The 20,146-nt window shown below is 42.1% G+C and overlaps 1 protein-coding gene across 1 annotated transcript in view; it reads left to right on the top strand.

The window, feature by feature from the left end:
• Positions 1-20,146, top strand: part of LOC119159452 (propionyl-CoA carboxylase beta chain, mitochondrial) — a 75,288-nt gene that overhangs the window by 38,942 nt on the left and 16,200 nt on the right. The window contains exons 10-11 of the mRNA XM_037412210.2: positions 11,080-11,203; positions 14,150-14,257. Coding sequence (XP_037268107.2) covers positions 11,080-11,203; positions 14,150-14,257 — 232 coding nt within the window. The remainder of the gene's footprint in view (positions 1-11,079; positions 11,204-14,149; positions 14,258-20,146) is intronic.

Genomic DNA, 20,146 nt, shown 5'->3' with positions numbered 1-20,146 from the left:
TGTCAAAGTGCACATTAATTCGCATACAATTGTCTGTAAGAGCAGTTTCACTTCAGTTAAGGAGTGCCCAACCGTGAAAACATCTTTTCAGAAAAAACCTGCACTGCTGCAAAGCCCCACTTCAAGGATAAATGAACGTATTAGCCTAATATCGATTCATCATTTTTAAAGATTGTTCTCCCAGCTTATACGCTTTATTTTGAACTTTAACCTTGCATATTTTGTAGGTTATCACTTGCTTTCTACCAAAATCAAATATTGTTATTATTCAAAGTTGTTTTCACTTCTATTGAATTAGAAAAAATATCACTTGCACAGGCCATGTTTTAATATACAAAAAAAAGATGCTGTGCATGTGTGTTGGGAACCTCAGGAGGTCGAAAATCCTGGAGCCCTCCACTACGGCATTTCTCGTAATTATATGGTGGTTTTGGGACGTTAAACCCCACATATCAATCAATCAATCAGGTGTGTTGGGTTATGACTAATATGCCCATTTTTCTTTGTAATATGTGATGGGCACTATTCAAGTTGGATTAGAAATTATTCGACTAAAGTCACTATTCGCACAAGCCTAGTGTTGAGAGTTTTCTGTCTACAAAAAATGTTAGGCCATTAAATCTAGTGAACGAATTCAGTAAGTGAGTGTGCTGTATCATTTAGCTAATCACCTGAACAACCAAACTTAGTTTGTACAGCCATCTTATTCATACATGTGGTCTCAAATCTGATCACAGATGAGCAACTGAGGAACTTGCATGGATGTAGTATCCAGGGCGAGCTTTCTGTGACAGCTTGCTATGTGCCACCATGCTCGCCAATGGCAAGTTTTCCTCATGGTCAGTCACATTGCCATGATAGTTACAGGGCTGGTAGTGCTGCACCAATTGCACCATGCTGCACCAATCTAACCTGCTGTGCCAAGCCGTGCCTGAACGACAATTTGCACGTGTAGAGCTATATTTAGCCGAGAGTTTTATCACCGACCAAGCAACACGCTTGGGCTACACAAAGAACACAACCGCGTACATATAAAATTCTGCATTCATGTCAAACGTCGTATTTTGGAACATGCATGAATCTTGCATTTTGTGAAAACAATTCGTGATTCTTGTTAAGATAGTGTTTGTGTGCATACCTCATTATGTGACTCTATGTATGTTTTAGCAGCAAATCTGTTAGGCAAACTATAAAGACGACAGTGCTGCTGCAAAAAACTCACCGCACCATTGTAGAGCAATCGCCGAGCGCGTGCTATGCTCAGCAGTTGCTCGGCAACAGTGCGGCGAGTTTTTTGTCATATAAACTAAAAAAATATAAATAAAAATTACTGTCACTGGCACAGTGATGACTGCAATAGCAACAATTTGTAATGTCATAATGGTGATGCCACACGTGCTCCTTTCTTTATTATTGTTACCGCACCATTACGCGTGTAATGGTGCCTCGCGCCAACTGCACTCGAATGACTGGGGACTATCTAAGTAATCTGAGAACCTTTCGATGAGATTACATGCACATGTACAATACAGTTTGTTCTGGAAATTATGCGGCCGCTAGCGGTAACGCTGAAATGTTCGATGACACATGTATAAATGCCGCCACACTTTATTGAGTGGCAGAATATCAACGGCGATGCTCTATGTTTGCTGCTATCAGTCTACACCGTGTATTGCTTGCACAGGTCCGAACTCACTTATGAGTCGACTCTTTGGACTGGGATAGAGCGTGAAAACATTTCTTGAACCAAACTCTTAAGTTCAAGGTTTAATGGCTCACAATTCACTCTGTTGTGAAGCTGGTTTTTCTTTAGGATGCATCGAAGTAGCGTTTTTTGTAACCCATGGTTTTTTGGGGAGTACTAAAATGATTACTGATGGTATGTATATATACTCGTGCATTCATGCATAAATAACTGAAGTCAAAAATAGGTGACAGGCCTTCTCAGCACTGGATTCATTTATTACGTCGCTCCAGTCTGTTGATTGTACCGTACATATGAATTTTTGGGAATCAAAACGTGTCCTTTCTTTGTATTCCTTACCCTTAGAATTATTCTTACCCAGAGTAAGAAATATAAGATAATGATCTGTTATACTGTGCTCAATACTCCTTTTGCATTATCCATAACGATATTGGTTAGTATGTGGTCAATTAACATACCGTAATTACTCGGATCTAACGCGCACCTTTTTTCCGGTCAAGCGAGTTCATAAATCGCATGCGCGTTAGAATCGAGTACGAACAAAAAAAAATTACGGTTAATCTATTGCCATCGCAAATCCAAAATGGCCGCCCCCTACGTGCGTTGGCATGGTGCGTCGGCTATTTCTGCCTATGTGTTTACCATGTGCGGTACTTCGTACGTGTGCTGAGGAGTTCGTCATCTAGTAGTGCATTAGCATCGACGACTTGGAAGGGCCGACTCCAAAAACTCGAGTGCACCACGATGCCGCTTTTAAAAGAAAAGTCATCGCGTGTGCAGAAACGGACGGAAATCGGGCCGCATCGTGGTCCTTCTCGAAACGTGCGTGCGGGACCGGCGGAAACAAAAGCAGAAGATTGTCGACAGCAAAGCTTCACGCAAAGGCTTCAGTGAACCACAGCAGGGTCGGTTTCCGCAAATTGAAGAGCTGCTCCGCGAGTATGTGCTTGAGGAGCGAGTGGCACAGCGGCCCATGACGACAGAACTGCTCCAAGTGCGGGCTATGCAATTAGTCTTAGAAAAAAGTCTAATGCGGAGCCTGTTTAAAGTGAGCAGGTGCTGGCTAATTAACTATATGAAGAGGAAAGGCTCTTCTCTCCGAAGGGGAACATGCATATGCGAAAACTTTTGCGGAGAAGTACGATGAAAAGCTTTACAGTTTTCAGAGGTTCGTCCTAAATTTGCGGCGCAACAACGGCTACCTGTTTGGGCAAATCTGGAATGCCGATCAGACGCCTCTTTACTTCGACATGCCTGGCACCACAACTGTCGAGAAGGGGGCGAAGCAAGTTCGCGTGCTGACATCGGTCCACGGTAAAACTACAGTGACGGCAATGCTCTGTTACACGTCAGATGGGCACAAGCTTCGCCCGTACCTGATATTTAAATGGAAGACAATCCCGAAAGGAATCGTTTTTTCGAGTGGTGTGATCGTGCGGGCCAGCAAAAAAAAATAGGTGCGCGTTGCAATCGATGTCTTACGTTTTTTTTTTTTTTTCGCGGTGGAAATCGGGTGCGCGTTACAATCGAGGGCGCGGTAGAATCGAGTAAATACGGTATTAGATCCTGACATGTCACATCTGGTAGGAGCGATTATTAAAGATTCAAGGCCATGGCCATGTAAACACCCCGAGATAATCAGAACATGACTGATGGCTCGGGTCGATAATGTTTATGTTGATGTCTCCGCAGATTATTATATTTTTGTTTATGCAACAGTTTGTCGAAAAGAAAACAGAACTCAGAGTACGAAGATGTTGGTGAACGATAAATGCACCCTAATACTGTGTTCTGGCTATCAACTGAGAAAACACACTTATCAAATTCTAACCATACAAATTCACAGTGCATATTAGAAAACGCAAGGTCATTGCGGCGTTTTTATGACGATGGTTTAGTAAAGATGGCATATCCACAGCTACGCGATGTAGCACGATAGCAGTATTCTGCATTGTACTCTCATAGCGAATACAAGTTCGCATCGTCCGGAGACAACCATGTTTCAGATAAACAGATGCATAAGAAATTGTTAATAGTAAAGAAAGAAATGCGGTGAGACTATTGTAGTTTTTACGTAGGCTGCAAATCTTAAAATGTATCAGTTATAGTTCTGGATTTTTATCACTGATGTGCTTTTTCAGAGCTTGACAAGAAAACATTCTAGTGAAGAATTAAGGTGCACAATCGCAAGTAGTACCACCAGTAGACTAAGAAAAAACAAGGTCACCCGCACAGGAGATATGATAGACGCGGCTGACATCTGTCTTTCGAGCCTTAATCACGCAGCGGTCAGTCCAGAGATGTTTCCAGCCTTTTGCCTTTTTCTGTTCAAGTGCCTGCAGAACAGCTGTTTCCTTTCTTGCATGAGATGATCGTTCGCATATAAGGGCTTCTGATTTATTTGGGAAAACTCAAGGGCCACAGTCGCTAAGCGAGCCTCTCACACTTTTTTCAAGAACTCTGTCTTTTTTTTTCTCAGGAGCTGAAGCGTCCGATAATGTTTTTGTCTTTTTTGGCTGGCACACGCTGCATAGTGTGGACATCTTCAGGGGCAATTTTACACCCTACAGCTTCACCCATGGACTGAACTGCAAGACAACTTTCACCTTTTGTTGCAGGGACACCTTTTATCTCTATATTATTTAGGTGGGAGTACCGTTCAGTTTTAGACACCCTCCGTGTCAGTTGTTTATTGTCATCCTCTAAAATTTTGTTCTCAGTAACAAGGTCGCAATTATGCTTCTTAACATTCTCTACAAATTCACTGAACATATTGAGGCTCTCACGCATTGCAGCGATCTCAATGGTAAACTATTCATTTCTTTTGCCAACTCGTCATTCGTCAGCATTGTACAGCAGCACATGATTAGGCAGCAGTGGCAACGGTATACAAATTATTGAAAAAAAAGAGTGGTTGGGTTAAGAAACTGAGACCAACCTGTGACAAAAGTAGCAGTAGATTGGCAACTTGTTCACAATCCCCACCACTGCTGTCAACTGTGACTCGGCACCAGCGATGCTTGCTTATATGCGGGAATTTGGCTGGTAGAGGGCAGACGCAGCAGACCAGTCACTTTCGTGACGAAACAGTCCGCTGGTGATGCACTTGCAGAGGCAATATCTTTTCCTTGCTTCGACTCGTAGATAGTTCCACATACACTTGTCCTGTGACGAAAGTAGCAGTATATTAGCGACTTATTCACGACCGTAACCACTGCTGCCAAATGTCTTTGGAAAGTTTGTATAGTAAAATTCTAGTGGGAATAGAATCAAATAGCAAACACTATTTGAAAAATATTTGAAATTTCAAATATTTGCACACCCATAACTCATGCATGTGGCTGAAGCATATTATATTAGCACAACTAGCCCAACAATTAATACCTTTAGTGTACAGTCTAATCCCACTACAATGAAATTGACAAAACGCACAAAAAAGTTCGTGGTTGTGGAATTTTGTGGCACTAAAGTTTTATGTCTAAATCACAAAAGTTTGGAAGGCATGGAGCCTCATCTCTTGGCCTCTGAAAACACATGCATTGAACTCTTGCTAACTCAGATGCACTTGGACACGCAGTGAGTGAGCATGTTTTCTTGGATATAACACACACAAAATATAGAGAAAATTTGAAGCTAAACTCGAGGTGCTGGTTAATCTAAGTGTGCAAAAGGGCTTCACTGTTAATGAAGGCGGCCTCGCATAAATACTTTATCTTACTTTTCCCGTGGTTTGTTTTGAGGGGGCTGGTTATATTCAAGGGCTGATTATACAGAATAAAATGTGATATTCAGACTGCCGTTTGGAATGTGCTGAGCACGCAGTGCTGCGAACGAGCTTGCCAAAGCGTCACGAGAGGGTATGCTATCATAGTCATACATGAAGGACAGAAAAGCCGTGATGCTTCATGCCATTTTATATCATTGTGGCCTTTAATCTTCGGCTGAGTGTATTCGCTATCAGTAATTGCAACAATAGAAAATGTGGTGTTTTACGCAGCGGTTGCGGCTAACTATAGTTCCATTTTCAATGCGTGTGCGCTGGCTGTGCGCATGCCTTCAATACTGCAGCGTTGTTATTTATGGTCGTGCCTACCGTGGTTATGTCTTGAGCTTTGTGGCAAGCAGCGTTGGTTTTAGTCGTTTCACGTTGGATGCGGGTGTGCATGTTTGCCAAAGATCGCGCTGACATGACTGCACTTGTGGACGCAGCAGTTGTGGCAGAATGTAATACATGTAATACGCTGAGACTAGGGGCTCACTGGCCGCGCGTGTGCCTTCATAAAGCTTCATTCTCAGTCCCAGGGATTGTGACGCAGAATGGTAGTTTTGTTCTGAGTGCCACATTAAAAAAATGGCTGGAGCTCTCCAACCTTTCCACACCATCTAGCATGTGCATCGAACCCACCGACAGCATTGTGATAGATGGGTGACCTGCTGCCAAGCATCCCAATGGCAAAAAATTTACAGGGATGTGCATGTGGCGACAGAAAGACTGTCTCAAATGAAGACACGTATGTTGTGATGCGACAGCACCGTTTTGAAAGTTGCACAAGTCAGTGAAAAAGTGTTGTTGCTTGCGGAATTGTACCGCAATTATAGTTAAGCTTATTTTCTATATGTGTTAGCACTCACAAAAACTTTGTTCAAGTGGAAGTAGGTATACTGGAAAAGTATTTGCTGTGACGAGACATTTTTCACATTGTTTTTGTGGGCAGCTTCACAGAAATATTTTTATTTCTATAAAAACAGTTTGATCTGTTAATGTCTATATATATATATATATATATATATATATATATATATATATATATATATATATATATATATATATATATATATATATATTTATTTATTTATTTAAAAAAAAATACTGCCAATCCCTTGTCGGGATTTTCGCAGAAAGGACATCGGGAAAACACACAATAAAAGCACACAATAAAAACATCCGTAAGTTATACATCGTTTAGGATACGCGTTACATTGATGCTACCAAGTTCTCACAATTTCTAATAATCAAATTCAAACAAATTCTAACCAAATTCTAACAACAAAGTTCTAACAGTAATTGTACTATATCCAAATGATTACAGTGTGGAAGAGTCAAAATAACACAGTCTAAAACAATGGATTTTGCAAAGATGACCACAATAGCGCAATATTAGGGTTCCAAACGCAAATGTTCTTCAACCAGATGTGAAAAAATATTTAAAGAATTGCTGCTAGTAATCATAGTTGCTAAGCTGTTTCATTCCCTTATTGATGCTGGGAAGAATGAGTGTTTGAAACATTCCGTACGGAATGCGTATTCTTGTAGCATTTCGGGGTGCTTCTTACGGGTGGGTCAGCTGGCAGGGAATAGAAAATTATTCATTGGTGGCCGAAATTTTGCTGTCCTGGATTTGACTATATTAACATTAGATAGTTAAAGATCTCATGTCACAGAAATTTCGTTGTTGGCATTCGCATAGTTAGTTGCGAGTGAGAAAGCAGCAATGTCCTTCAGCGAAAATTCGAGATACATATATAACAGTAACCTTGGTCTGAGTGCGAATCATGCCCAGGCTTTCTGCATGGCGAGCAGGTTTTTTTCCACTGAACCGTGCCTGTGGCTGAAAGTGTTTTGGAAAATAACCCTATATATATGCCATACACATGTAATATTGCTTGGAAAATGTGTAGAATTGCACTATGAGTGCGTGACTTGTAGGCTCACTCATCCCAAAACGCTCAGGCATAGCTGTAATAATGATTATTAGCAAAAGCATTAATAAAGTGTGCAGCTGGTAGGTGCACATACTGCCTTATGGATGCATAGTGGCAAAAGTGCAAATTTGCAGAAGGAAGAGTTGTAGGCACTTTGCAATTGCTATACTTGTACTAGGCATTCTCGGATAGCTTGCCATTCTTACGCACACACATGATCCTTTCCTAGTGGCATAGTTGAAGTGTCTGCTGAGAATTAAAACCAGTCTAGCGATTGAGAAGGTGTTGTGGACAGGGCCCAATTGCTCTTCAAAATGAAGCTCAACTATCCTTCATGTTTTCTGGTCAGTCAATTTGAAAAGACACTCACTCACAAACATTGCTTTATACTCCAATTTGTTTTTCTCACTGTTCTAGGCAGTCATAATCATTTACGATGATGCTCTCGATTATAGTTAACCAACAAAGGCAGGAAAACTGCTGTGACCGATAATGACAGCATCGCTTCTCCATCTTCCCTCATTATGTGCACCATGGCATACGCAACACGTGCACTCGATTATAGTTAACCAACAAAGGCAGGAAAACTGCTGTGACCGATAATGACAGCATCGCTTCTCCATCTTCCCTCATTATGTGCACCATGGCATACGCAACACGTGCACAAATAATAATTCCTTGCTCATTTTTCATTTAAAACTGTGCCACATTATTTCTGCCTGAATCAAACTACAGCGTGCCCAGCTACCCTGCTCCTGGCCTAGAAATGGGCTTCGACCTCTGACAGACTCTTGTTATCCTCATCAGCACTTACCTCATCTTTCAGGTCACTAGGTCGCACCCATCTCGCCGTCATGTTTAAACTTTCACACATTCAACAGCATCGCATTTTAACAAACATACGCACATTCACATGCACATACACCAAACACTGAACTTCGGGAAAAAATACGGCTCCGATGCATTTCGAACTGCTCTTTCCTGAGAATCTAATCGATCTATTGCCCACACTCACATGCCGCAGTCATTGGGTTTTCTTTCTTCTTATCATTTTCTTTAACAAATTGTATTTTTTAAATTGTTTTGTGACATTTCTCCTCCTCATTTATGTTAGATTGGCTTGCGCCCCTTGTACCTCGGGGTGGTACGAGCCACACCCATTTTCTATTTAGTTATTTTCAGATATAGACGACAAAAAAAGCACACAAACACATATACACAGAGTACACATCTTTAGCATGCTTTGTAACACCGACTGGGATAGCTTAGCAGCTAGGTAGAGAGAGCGAGAAACAAACAGAAGATAAAGCGAGCTTAACCAACCACATTTGCTTATTCTGTGCATAGGAAGAGAAAAAGGGGATAGATCAGAGAAGAAGAAAAAAAAAAGGAATTGTAAAAGCAAGACTTGATCAGCTATTGGGAACAGAAGTATGTGCTAGTTGTTCCACAAGCATTTGTAAAGTCCAGTCGACTTCAGGAAGCACAGTAGGCTTTCCGTGGCTTTGTCAATCTACAAAAGTGTAAGTAAAGGCCCCTAATTTTGTTTTCCCAAATTGGTTTTGCATCAAGACAGTATAGGTCGGCTTGCAGAGCAGGTCGTCCAGTTTGGTATAAGGGGCAGTAGCACACAATCTGTTCAGCCGTCTCCTCACGGCTTCAAAGGTTGCATGCTGCACTGCTGGCCATTCGAATCAGAAAAAAAGATGTTCATTCGAAGGTGACATACATGGCACAGTCATTGCATGATGGTAAAGTCAAACAAAGCCTCAGCTTAGAGTTGATGGAATATAAGCAAGCGATTTCATGTAAAGGTATCGTACGTATTCATGTAAAAGTATGATTGAAGTTGCTGAGAAACTAAAGCGTTGTGTGTTTAAGCACAAGGGTTTGATTCTTGGCAACTGCAGCTGCATTTGATAGTGTAAAAATCCAAACATTTGTGTACTTACAACCTTAGTATATTTATTAAGGGGTGGTTTTGGAATGGAAAAGAAGCAAAATTTTTAATATGCTTTCGTGCACAACCTGATTGCATTGCAATGAAGTCACCTAAAGCAAACTTGTAATTTCATAGTATTAGCCATTCATGTTTTTTTTATATGGCATGTAATTTATTTCTAGAGAGAGAGAAAGGTATGGTATCAAGAAAGGCAGTGAGGTTAACCTGAAAGAAAATATCTGGTTTTCTACCCTGCTCTGGGAAAGGGTCTTGTTTAATGGCATCTGTTAAAACAGGACCATTTCATTGGCTTGAATATTTCAAGCGATGAGACAAAGAAACCCTACTATCAACAAGAAGTGCATCTGCACAGGTGTAGTGTATGCCTGAGACTTAGATAGTACTTGAAAGGGGAGGTTGGTACTGTTTATTATAGGCAATAGGTCAATACAGTAAAACACCTTTAATTCAGACTTCACGGGACCAGAGAGAATGTCCGAATTGACAGAGGGCATGAATTTGCCCGAGTATACAATCAAAACATTCGAAGAATTTTTTCTACACTACCAGACTTTATTATTTCTTCAAGAAGTTTGTGATCGCAGTTTGCTTTGCACGGGCAATGTGTGAGAAGCCGTAGTTTTGTGAAATTCCTGTAGGTGGCTTAGTCCGCACACACTGTCTGAAGAAAACATGCGCATGTTCTTTAAAATGGCCAACGCATGTGAAGCCTTCGTCATTGACTGGCTTAAGTGTTCGTCTGCATCTTGGGCCCTTGTTAATCTATTTCCCTGCGCTATCTAAGACATCAGCGACAACATCGCTGCCTGTCACTTTGCCGGCATCATTGGCATCATTTTTTATTGCAAAGTAATTGTCCATAAACTTGTTTACACAGCGCCCTTCTTGCTTTTAAACATCTGCCACCACACCCTGGTTAGCAGCATAGGCACGATGCCTAAAGCAGTTGGTGAATGCATGAGCATGTGGTTTACCTTACACTGCTTGCCTGCCTTTAAGTACCTGCCGTCGTTAGCGGCTTTTCCCAAACTGTATGATTCTCTGGGCCATTGGCTGCAAAGAATGCATTGGTGCTCAGAGGCAGGCATAGAACTTAAATGTTTTCAAACCCGGAAACCTTTGTGTGCGCACTGCAGTTTAGCTTGAACAGCGCCTTCTGAGCCTTGGTTGCAAAGTGGCAGTTGAGCTGACACAGCCAGGCTTGAAAGACTTGGGCAGTCATGCAAGTAATGTGCATAGATAAATAAATAAATAATTTAAAAGCAACAGCACCGTACAGGAAAAGAATCTGACTCAGTCAATCGTCACGCGAACGTGTTAGACGCACCAGAGTGAAAGAAAGGCAAATGTGATGGTTGCTCGTCGCTGATGACAGTAGCGATGCGCAGCCTCTCATTTTAGTAGTAATCAAGTGCTATGTGGCTTATTAACTAACCAAAATTATGAATTAACGGGGGTCGAAATAATGAGATTTTGCTGTATATCCTGTTTAAAGCGAAGCTGAGAAACTCTGAAAAAAATCTTCACTTGTTTTGCCTCCATTGGCTGTTCTTTCTTGAACGATTAATAATTTATTCTACAGATTTATTTTGCCCTGGAAGTTTTTGCCTTAGAGTCATTTTATATCTGTGTGAAACAAGTTATACAGATACTATATATGTTTGTGGAGCTTGTTTGTGTGAAAGAAGTGTGGGTTTCTTTTTTGCAGGTAGTTGATGACCGTGACTTCTTTGAAATTATGCCAACATACGCAAAGAATCTGCTTATCGGGTTTGCTCGGATGAACGGTCAGACTGTTGGCATTGTGGCCAACAACCCCAAGTCGGCAGCAGGTGAGTGCAGTAGCACAAGCTGTTCCTTATTATGAAAAACTGCTTGCGTTAATTAATTCCACTTTCTGTCTTGTTTTGTGGCACAATTGTAAGTTAATGTTATTTTGTAGCTTAAGCTACACTGGCCAAGGCTGAGCAGTTTCGCCTGGCTTGTCGAGAGCCATGCTGCACATGCCAGAGTAGCTGTGATGTCGCACGGGGCACAGCTGACGCGTCGTAGAAGACCTCGAAGCTCCTAGAGTAATGTGTTGCTAGTGGGTTGGCACTTGAGGGAGCTTGCTCGCTTGTTCATCTGTCCATCCGCTCATCTCTCTGTCTGTCTGCCTGTCCTGTTTGTCCTTCCGTCTATGGTTCGTCAGTCTGTCCATAAGTAGCTAATGCTACATATATCTTGGCATAACCGAGCTAAGTCACTGCTATTTTTTCTTTTTTTTTTAGCTCCTAAGCTGTTCTCTACTCGTTTACTGTGGGACTTCTATTGTACGTCCTCCAGTCATGCAGTGACGCATATTAAAAGTTCAACCTGTTTAGTTTGGCAAAGCAACCATAAAAAGAATCTAACAATAACCTCTATTTCAAAACACAATTTTACACCACTTTCCTTTTACACCTCTCGGGTACCACCAGAGAGGAAAAAAAAGCCATATTTACTGGAATATAATCTAACATGCACCCAATTTTTGCAGGTTTAGAATAAAAATTTACGTGAGTGTAATTTGCACTCCCCCCTATGTACTCGCGAAATTTGCACGTTTTTTGAGATTTTGGAGCTCTCAGAAGCGGGTGCACAAATAATGTGGAGATTTTGCTATTTCATACGAGATAATTAGAAATAGTATATAGTCCTAGCATGCTGTTACACATTCAAGAAAGAAAATGAATTGGAGCGCCAACGAAGTGTACTGTCGGCAGCAAAAGAGTGTGGGATCTGCAGCATGTGGCAAAGTGACGAAAAACTGGAAATGTTGTAGGCCCGTGTGCTCAGATTTGGGTGCACGTTAAAGAACCCCAGGTGGTCTAAATTTCCGGAGCCCTCCACTACGGCGTCTCTCATAATCATATAGTGGTTTTGGGACGTTAAACCCCACATATCAATCAAAGTGACGAGAAACTGCATTGCTGCATCACCTACCATATTGAGGTATGGAGGCTGTAGGCCATGGCCTCAGAAATTCGCTACCGCGTGTTTAGACGATGTTCCCCTGCCAGATCTAATCACAGAGGCCATGGCCTAAATCCTCAATACAAAGACATGTGTATGTAGGTGATGCAACAATGTAGTTTTTCACCCAGTGACTCTTTAGAATTTCGTCACTCGACCAAGCGCTGCAGATCCCGCAAACTTTCATCACCGATAGTACTTGCTTATTAAAAGGGTCGCCACATACTCTAACGAGCCAAATCTATTCATGCGGAATCTTGTCAGAATCACTGGCTTCTGATTTTCGACTAGGATTCCCCATTGGGAATCCTTCTCGCGACTGCTGTCACCGCCCTCCCAAAGCGCGTTGTCCTTAGTTTCGTCGAGTGCGTATGCCTCATTTTCTTGAAGACTAATGTTTATTGCAGGATTTTGAAAATGTGAGAATTAAGCACTGACCAGGGTGTCTACCAGCTTGGAAAACCTGAAAAGGTCAGGGAATTTGTACCCTTCTGGAAAAGTCAGTGAAATTTTGAAAAATCTCGTTTGGTCATGGAAACTGACAACAGCCTGTGCGATCATCACAAAAATAGACACTACCATTGATCAAAGCTTAAAAAGCCACTCTTTTGGCTATAAGTACAGCAAACGGCAAGCAGATGCGTGAAAAAAAATAAAATAAGATAAAATGAGATATTGTTTGCATAGGAAGTTGTGCTATTGGCCGTGAAATATTCAGCAGTCATAGCCGTCTCGAACTGTGCTACTATAGGAGGATTGAGAATGTGCCTGACAATTGAGATTGAAACGAATCGAAATTAATCAAGTTTCAAAGAACCCATGGCATTGTAAGGCAGGTCTGCAAACATGCTACAAGTAGAACAGAAGTTGTGCTAGAGTTTTAGTTCCACTTGTGTTCGCATTAGTGCTCCCACTTCTTTTCAACTCCATAGCAATTTAGGCAATATACTGTAACTATTTTGGAAATGTTGATGAAACATCACTTTGTATGGACATTGAATTCCTATAGCGCATCTCAATTTGAGCATGAAGGTGCAACAGTTTGCGTCCTGCCGGTGGCAAGTCATCTTTCCGTCCACTTTTCTCTCTTCACATTTACATTGCAGTTAGTTCTATTAACATAGCCTATACTTCTTTTGGCATCATTGTCTGTTAGTTCCCCTTAATAACAGGGAAGAAGGCAAACACAGACAACAAAATGAGTGCTAATCCTATTGTCAGTGTTTCCATTCTTCACTGTTGCATCTTTTCTTCATGCTCCAACTGAGCTGCGCTATAGCAATACAATATTATAATGCACCAACTCGTTCAGTCAGCAGTATTTGTATGGACATTGATGTGTGCACATTGTGCACTCACTTATTGCAGTGCTTTCTGCAGCTGTTCATGTATCAAGGAGCACTCTTTTTTTCACCTTTATTTTACTGGCTATTGCCATTATTGTCCTACTAGTTTACTTTTGCAAAATTTTAGCGCCAAAAACGGAGACAAAAAAAAAAAAGAGACGCAGAGAACATGAGCGCTCATGTTGTCTGCATCTTTCTTTCGTCTTTGTCTTTTGGCACTAAAATTTCGAAGATATGCGTCTTTACCAACCCGCCCATCTCGCCGCACTCATTAATTTACTTCATTACAAAGGCTAGCTAGCACACTCAGTCTGTGTATTGCATTATGTATTTGTGTACACAAAATAAAGCTGAACCCTCTCTTTGCTATGTTTTTTTTTTCTTTCTGTTCTCTATGCTGCTGATTGTCTGATGCTATTATGTACGTACACCTTACAGGTTGCCTGGACATCAACTCCTCTGTTAAAGGTGCAAGATTTGTCCGCTTTTGTGATGCATTCAACATTCCTATTATCACATTTGTGGATGTTCCTGGGTTCTTGCCAGGTAAATATAGTTTTCTTAGATGGTGAATTGTAAAGTTCGATGAAAGCCTGTTTGGATAGTTTTGAAACATTGTGAAAGGTAAAAGAGAAAACCTGCAGCATTGACCTATTTAAGTATGTTTAAAGGGGCCCTGCAACACTTTTTCAGCATAGTCGGAAAACGCTGCCAATCAGTAGTAGAGGCTCCCGATAGCACGCGAGCCAAATATTACAGCACAGGATGCGATCTGTAATTCACAATAAGTTGTCAAAGTCAGGCAGAAATTGCTTTCTTTTCTCTTGACAAATTGATTGATTTGATTGATTGATTGATTTGTAGGGTTTAACGTCCCAAAACCACCATATGATTATGAGAGACGCCGTAGTGGAGGGCTTAGGAAATTTTGACCACCTGGGGCTCTTTAATGTGCGCCCAAATCTGAGCACATGGACCTACAACATTTCCACCTCCATCGAAAATGCAGCCGCCGCAGCCGGGATTCGATCCCGCAACCTGCGAGTCAGCAGCTGAGTACCTTAGCCACTAGACCACCGCAGCGGGGTTCTCTCGACAAATGACGGAGGAAGCTCAAAAATCACTCGTTGAAGGCCATCCATCAGCCAATGGCTGATTTGAACATGGGGCGCTGGTCGTTGGAAAGATCGCCGTGGCAGGCCATGATTTGCCCACATGTTGCACGTGATCATCCTGAAAAGGCTGTGTATTCAAAGAAAAAAAAGAAAAAGTTCTCCAGGTCACAAGGTGCGCGTGACGTATTTTCTTTGTCCACGCCATCCTTCACTCCATAGCTTCCAGCGCTTTTGTCGGGGTGACAGAAGAGAGAATGCGATTGAAGTGGGACAAATAATTGTAATTTCGCTCGTATTGAACGTATTCTTAAAATTTTTGTGGTGCTGAATTTGTGAGGAAATAAGCTCTGTTAGTAAATTCGTCGCATGGTTATTTGAAAAATTGTGTCGGTGTAATAACTTGGTCATCATATTATTATTGTAGATGCGTTTGTCACTATTATTCCCTGTGGTCTTTTTTATGAGCAAAGCTGGTTAAAGCTAGCTGTGAAACATCTGTCTGACCACAAAAAGCCCTCCGCACCGTCACCTAGCAACAATGACTCCACAGCTGTGCACCACTTGTTTTCAACCTTGCTCTAGCCGCGCATGTGCCATGGAGCAGCTGGTGCCAAGATAGGCCTATGATAGTCCGCACAGCTATTGTGCTGAGCTCCCCCACAGCCGGTGTGACGTCACCATAATTACGCGTGGTGTCATGCCGCATCTGGCGTGGAGTAGCATAGCCGTGCATGGTTAGCGTGATATAGGGCCTATGCATAGCTGTGTTGTAGCTAGGCTAGCCGATGCATAGCGGTGCCACAGCAAGAATACCCCCGTCACGGCAGCTTTGACGTCAGCACTGTCGTTTAGCAACTGCATATGTGTCATAGCTCCTTTAACTCTTTCCTTACCATGCAAAACTTGTTATTTTTTATATGTCCCGGGAAGATCGTTTTTGCCAGTTTCAAAAGTACTCCAGCACGCAGTGCAGCATATTGAATTTTGCGCAATGAAATGCTCTTTCGAAAATATATGTTACAGAGCAAAAAATATATTTTGGAATGAATGAATATGTGAAAAGTGTAAGTTTTGGTTGCCAGCTGGTAAACAGTGCAATAAGAACACTTTATGTGCAAAAATATTCAAACAAAAATTCGCAATATACATTTTGAAAATAAATGACCTAGAAACAGTATAAAAATAATAATTGTACGAAACTTTTCTGTTCACACAGAGAAAGAAAATTCGAACCGAGGTGCTGCTTCATTACTTGTGCCATGCGGTGAAGCACTGCTTGATTTTTCGTGAGACACAAGTGAACTCGTACATTTTTCTCTGTAACATTTTTCTTTATGATAAGACTTTACAGGTGTTCCAATCTAGGATGTATGCGCGTGATGTGAATAATCTTTCTGTAAAGCACGTGTCCTATGAACTTCGCTATTTCGTTCAGCGTCAGCTATCTTCATGAGCCACCTCAGTCCGCATAGGTTGGCGTTTTAATATATGCATCCATGCATATTTTTTTGCAGTTCAGCACATCGTATTTAAAAAAAAAAACAATATCGTGCGCAATTCTAAAATGTTTGGCGCTGCTACGTAGACAGGGCCAAGACACGCTTTGGTCGCCTTCTTGTCGAGAGGAGAATCTACTGCCGGTGTCATCACAATGCGCCCCAGCGACATGTGGGCCTCACACATAATCAGAGCAGCTGTAAGATTATGACAAAGGTCAGCAGCTACGCACTTGTGGCGGAGGAGACAACGTGAGGCTATAAACAAAACAAACCCATCAACTGCTGAGGACGTCTCAGGCTCACGCAAAACGTTGCCGCCATAAAACTTGAAGGTGAAGTACTGTCATCCTCGGACTCTACGCTCGTCCTCACTCAATTCAGATGCGGCTGCAGGAAAGTTTTGTGCGACGGCTGTTTTTTGCAGTGCAGGTGCGCACTCATGTGGGCGTGACTACGACGCCATAGAAACGACTAGTGACACCGGAGACGGCTCTGTGCCATAGCTAGTTGCGGAGGCCACAAAAACGGTGCCACCAGGAGAGAACAATATGTATTGGTGTTATCATGACACACCTGCCAAGTCACCTGCATTGTCCAGGAGACTCCCGAATTTGGACCGTTTCTTCCATTTGTATGGTTGCCATGAAAATCTCCTGGAAATTGAAATTTGTGTGCAAGATCTGGTCGCATTGACAAAATTGCAGGTCAGTCCGTTCCGGGCTTTTTTCGAACCCACCGCATTTTATTATAAATGAATTTGAGAGGCACTCATCTAAACGTACAGTAGAGTCTTAGAGATGCTATCCCACGACAAATACGAATTCGTGAAATTCCCCAGCGAAATTCATGTGTTCATTTGGCTGAAATTCGAATGTTTCGAACACTTTTTTTTAATCGCAGCGTGTCGTGTGAACTTAGTACCGAAACCGTTGAACAAAGCCGATCGAGAGCAGCGGGCTCGAAGCTTTGGAAGTACGCGTTCGGCCAGCACACGCACAGTCTTCTACAGTGTGCGTGGTTGTCGTTGCCACAACCGCTGTGGACGAAATTGCGGTCGTTCGGCATGATCATGTGTGACGACGATGTTACTGACAGAACTCAGTGTGCACGCGGCCACCGCTCGTCCAGTCAAAGCAACGCTGCTTTCTGCAAACTATGTGGACAGAACCGCATAGTTGCAATCATAGATAGCAATAAATGACTCAGTTTTGTAGGCACATAGATTGAAAACAAAATTTCTGCAACCACGCAGTCGCGGCGATACGATAGTGATTTGCGAGCTCCGAGGGCACTTGGCTAATGCAGTGGTAGATTAAAGGTGGTAAAGATGTAAAAAAGGCTAGAAGCGTTAGGGCGTTCCTGTTCAAAGATTCTAGTGGCAAGCAACGCCAAAATTTGCTTTGACGGCACTTTCGCGGCAGTCAGCTGCGCCATCCCATCTGCTGACGTGTGAAGAAATATGAGAGTTGTTTTGAGCAAAATCAATTTTTTTCTTCTTGTTGTTTTGATGACGCGAAATTTCGGGAACATTTGTGCTCTCCCTTTGAGACTATCGCCTTAGTGGAACACCTTATCCTCGTGTGTTCGGCCACTCCGAGCCATTATGAGACTGCAACGCCGATGCTTGCGCTTGCGTTTGAACCCCCCCCCCCCCTTCCTGTTGTTTTTTGCAATGTCTTTTTATTTCTTTTGGTGCTTAAAATGGGAGAAAACAATTCAGCGCGTCGATTTGACTTATGGCGGCAAAATATGATTATGCTTGTCACTAAAAGCAAATCCCTTACAGCTACAAATTTAAAAAGAGTCAGTAACCTCCCCCGCCCCCGCACCTCCTTTCCTCCCCCTTTCCCTGCTCGGAGGTTCTACGAATTTTTCTGTTGGCAGGTATGCATATCACCGACAGGCATATGTGGCAAGGAGGAGGACTATGTATAGTTTATAGTATAGTATAGTACTGCACCAGTGCTCGGATGCGTCGTCATGATAAGTGAAAGCTTTTTTTCATAGTTGTAGCGTGAACAACATCGTCTATAGTGCATTCTTTCGAGTTTCGGACTGATATTTTTGTTGCACTCAATCTTAGAGACTTCGAAAAATCATGAGTATGCAAATGTGTACCATCAAATTTTGCGACAACCGTTCAGTTTTTCTAATTCATAATTTCTCTGTGTTTGTTTTTAAGAGCAGGGAGTTAAATAGTACAGTTTTTGCAAAAGCTTTTTTCATGGTGCGTTCTTGGGACTGAGGAGGTAAATAGTAGAGGTAAATGCATTTGACCATCAAAACGTGGCACTCGCTGCTTTCGTTCTTTGCTTCACTGCCCTCCGCTGGTATTTTCTCTCAAATATACTTTGCCCTCTCACTAAGTGCCCCTCCGGGTTTTTCTTCTCCTTGATCTACCCCCCTTCCCTCTCATATCTCTCTTCTTTTACGTAATTTTCTTCGCTCTCCTTTCAATCCCCATTCTCCGCGAGTCTGTCGGTTGAGGTGTACTCACGTAAGAGACAGTCATTTTGCACACCACACCCCATTTTCTTGCCTTTAAAGAATTAACCCCTTTCTACTCGTGCGTGGCATGCAGATGCAATCTGTGTGTGGTTAGATGAAGGTGGCGCACGCGCGCAACACGACAAACAACAAACCAGCTGCTTGCAGACTGCTCAATCAATCACAGCATGAATGAGCTGCACGTCAAATTCAACTTCTCTGCGTTACACAGAGGCCCGAAAAGCCCTGAGAAGAGGAGGGATTCTTTCTTCAAATTTGTGGCGTGCCGGTGGCTACTAGTGCTGTCACGTGTGACATCATTGATCATGACTGCATTCCGCACAAAATGCGTGTGTTCACTTGAAATATTTGGAAAAATATCAGAGGTGGTTTAAGGGCTCTTAATTGCTGCGTAACTGGTGTAAACTTCTTAAATTTTTTTTTTTCTGCCTTTTTGCGGAGGTCATGCGAGTGTTCCATTCCTGGTTCAAAGTGAAGTTGAAGCATTTCGTAATTAGGACTGAAAAGTTTTGCAACTGAATTCGGATGAGAGTTCTTGCCTCAGAGTCAATTTGAGTACCTCATCTTGTATGCTGTCGTAATATTCATTGCAAAACTTGCACTTTCAGTTACTGTGATGTACCTATAGCATCTCGAGTTTGTAATTTAGTTGACCAGAGCCACATCATTACATATGTTTTAGAGAAAGCACATGTTTTATAAGCAAACGAATCAAATAATACCCAATTGAGTCATTCGATTCGACTTTTAAATAGCTCGTATATGAAATTTTAAATAATTTGATGGGATTTATCTCCAAAACATGACAGAAGTCAATGTTGCAACTCTGAGTGGGGTGGATAAAACTAAACCTACCGTCATTACCGTAAACCTTTGCTTGAAACTTCCACCGACATCTTGGGTCAGAAACAAGTGTATGTTTATTTTAAAGGAGATCCTGTCATTTCCGCATGTCATGGCTCCAGCAAAGAAGGCCAGGGAAATATTCTAGAGACTTTCAAACTGCTAGCATAAAAAAATAATGAGCTCAGACCTTAATGTCGAGAGGTTCAAAACTACCTCAATGAGGTCCCGATTCTAAAAGAAGGATGATCGTTCAAAGTACTCCAAAGAGCATGAAGTTGCATTTTATCAAAGTGTTATGAAAATTGCCTTGCAATACCTTCCCATCCCTGCTTGTCTGGTGTCCAGGTAGCATCTGTTTTCAACTTCGATAAACGTTGTAACATGACGGCACACAGCCTGAAGCCAGATTGTGTGGAACAGCTTGTGGTTCTGCATGACTATTCGTAGTGATTCGGTCGCAGTCACCG

This window comes from Rhipicephalus microplus, chromosome 1 (assembly GCF_043290135.1).
Source record: "Rhipicephalus microplus isolate Deutch F79 chromosome 1, USDA_Rmic, whole genome shotgun sequence".
NCBI lineage: Eukaryota > Metazoa > Arthropoda > Arachnida > Ixodida > Ixodidae > Rhipicephalus > Rhipicephalus microplus.
This window is presented reverse-complemented; position numbering and strand designations above follow the sequence as displayed.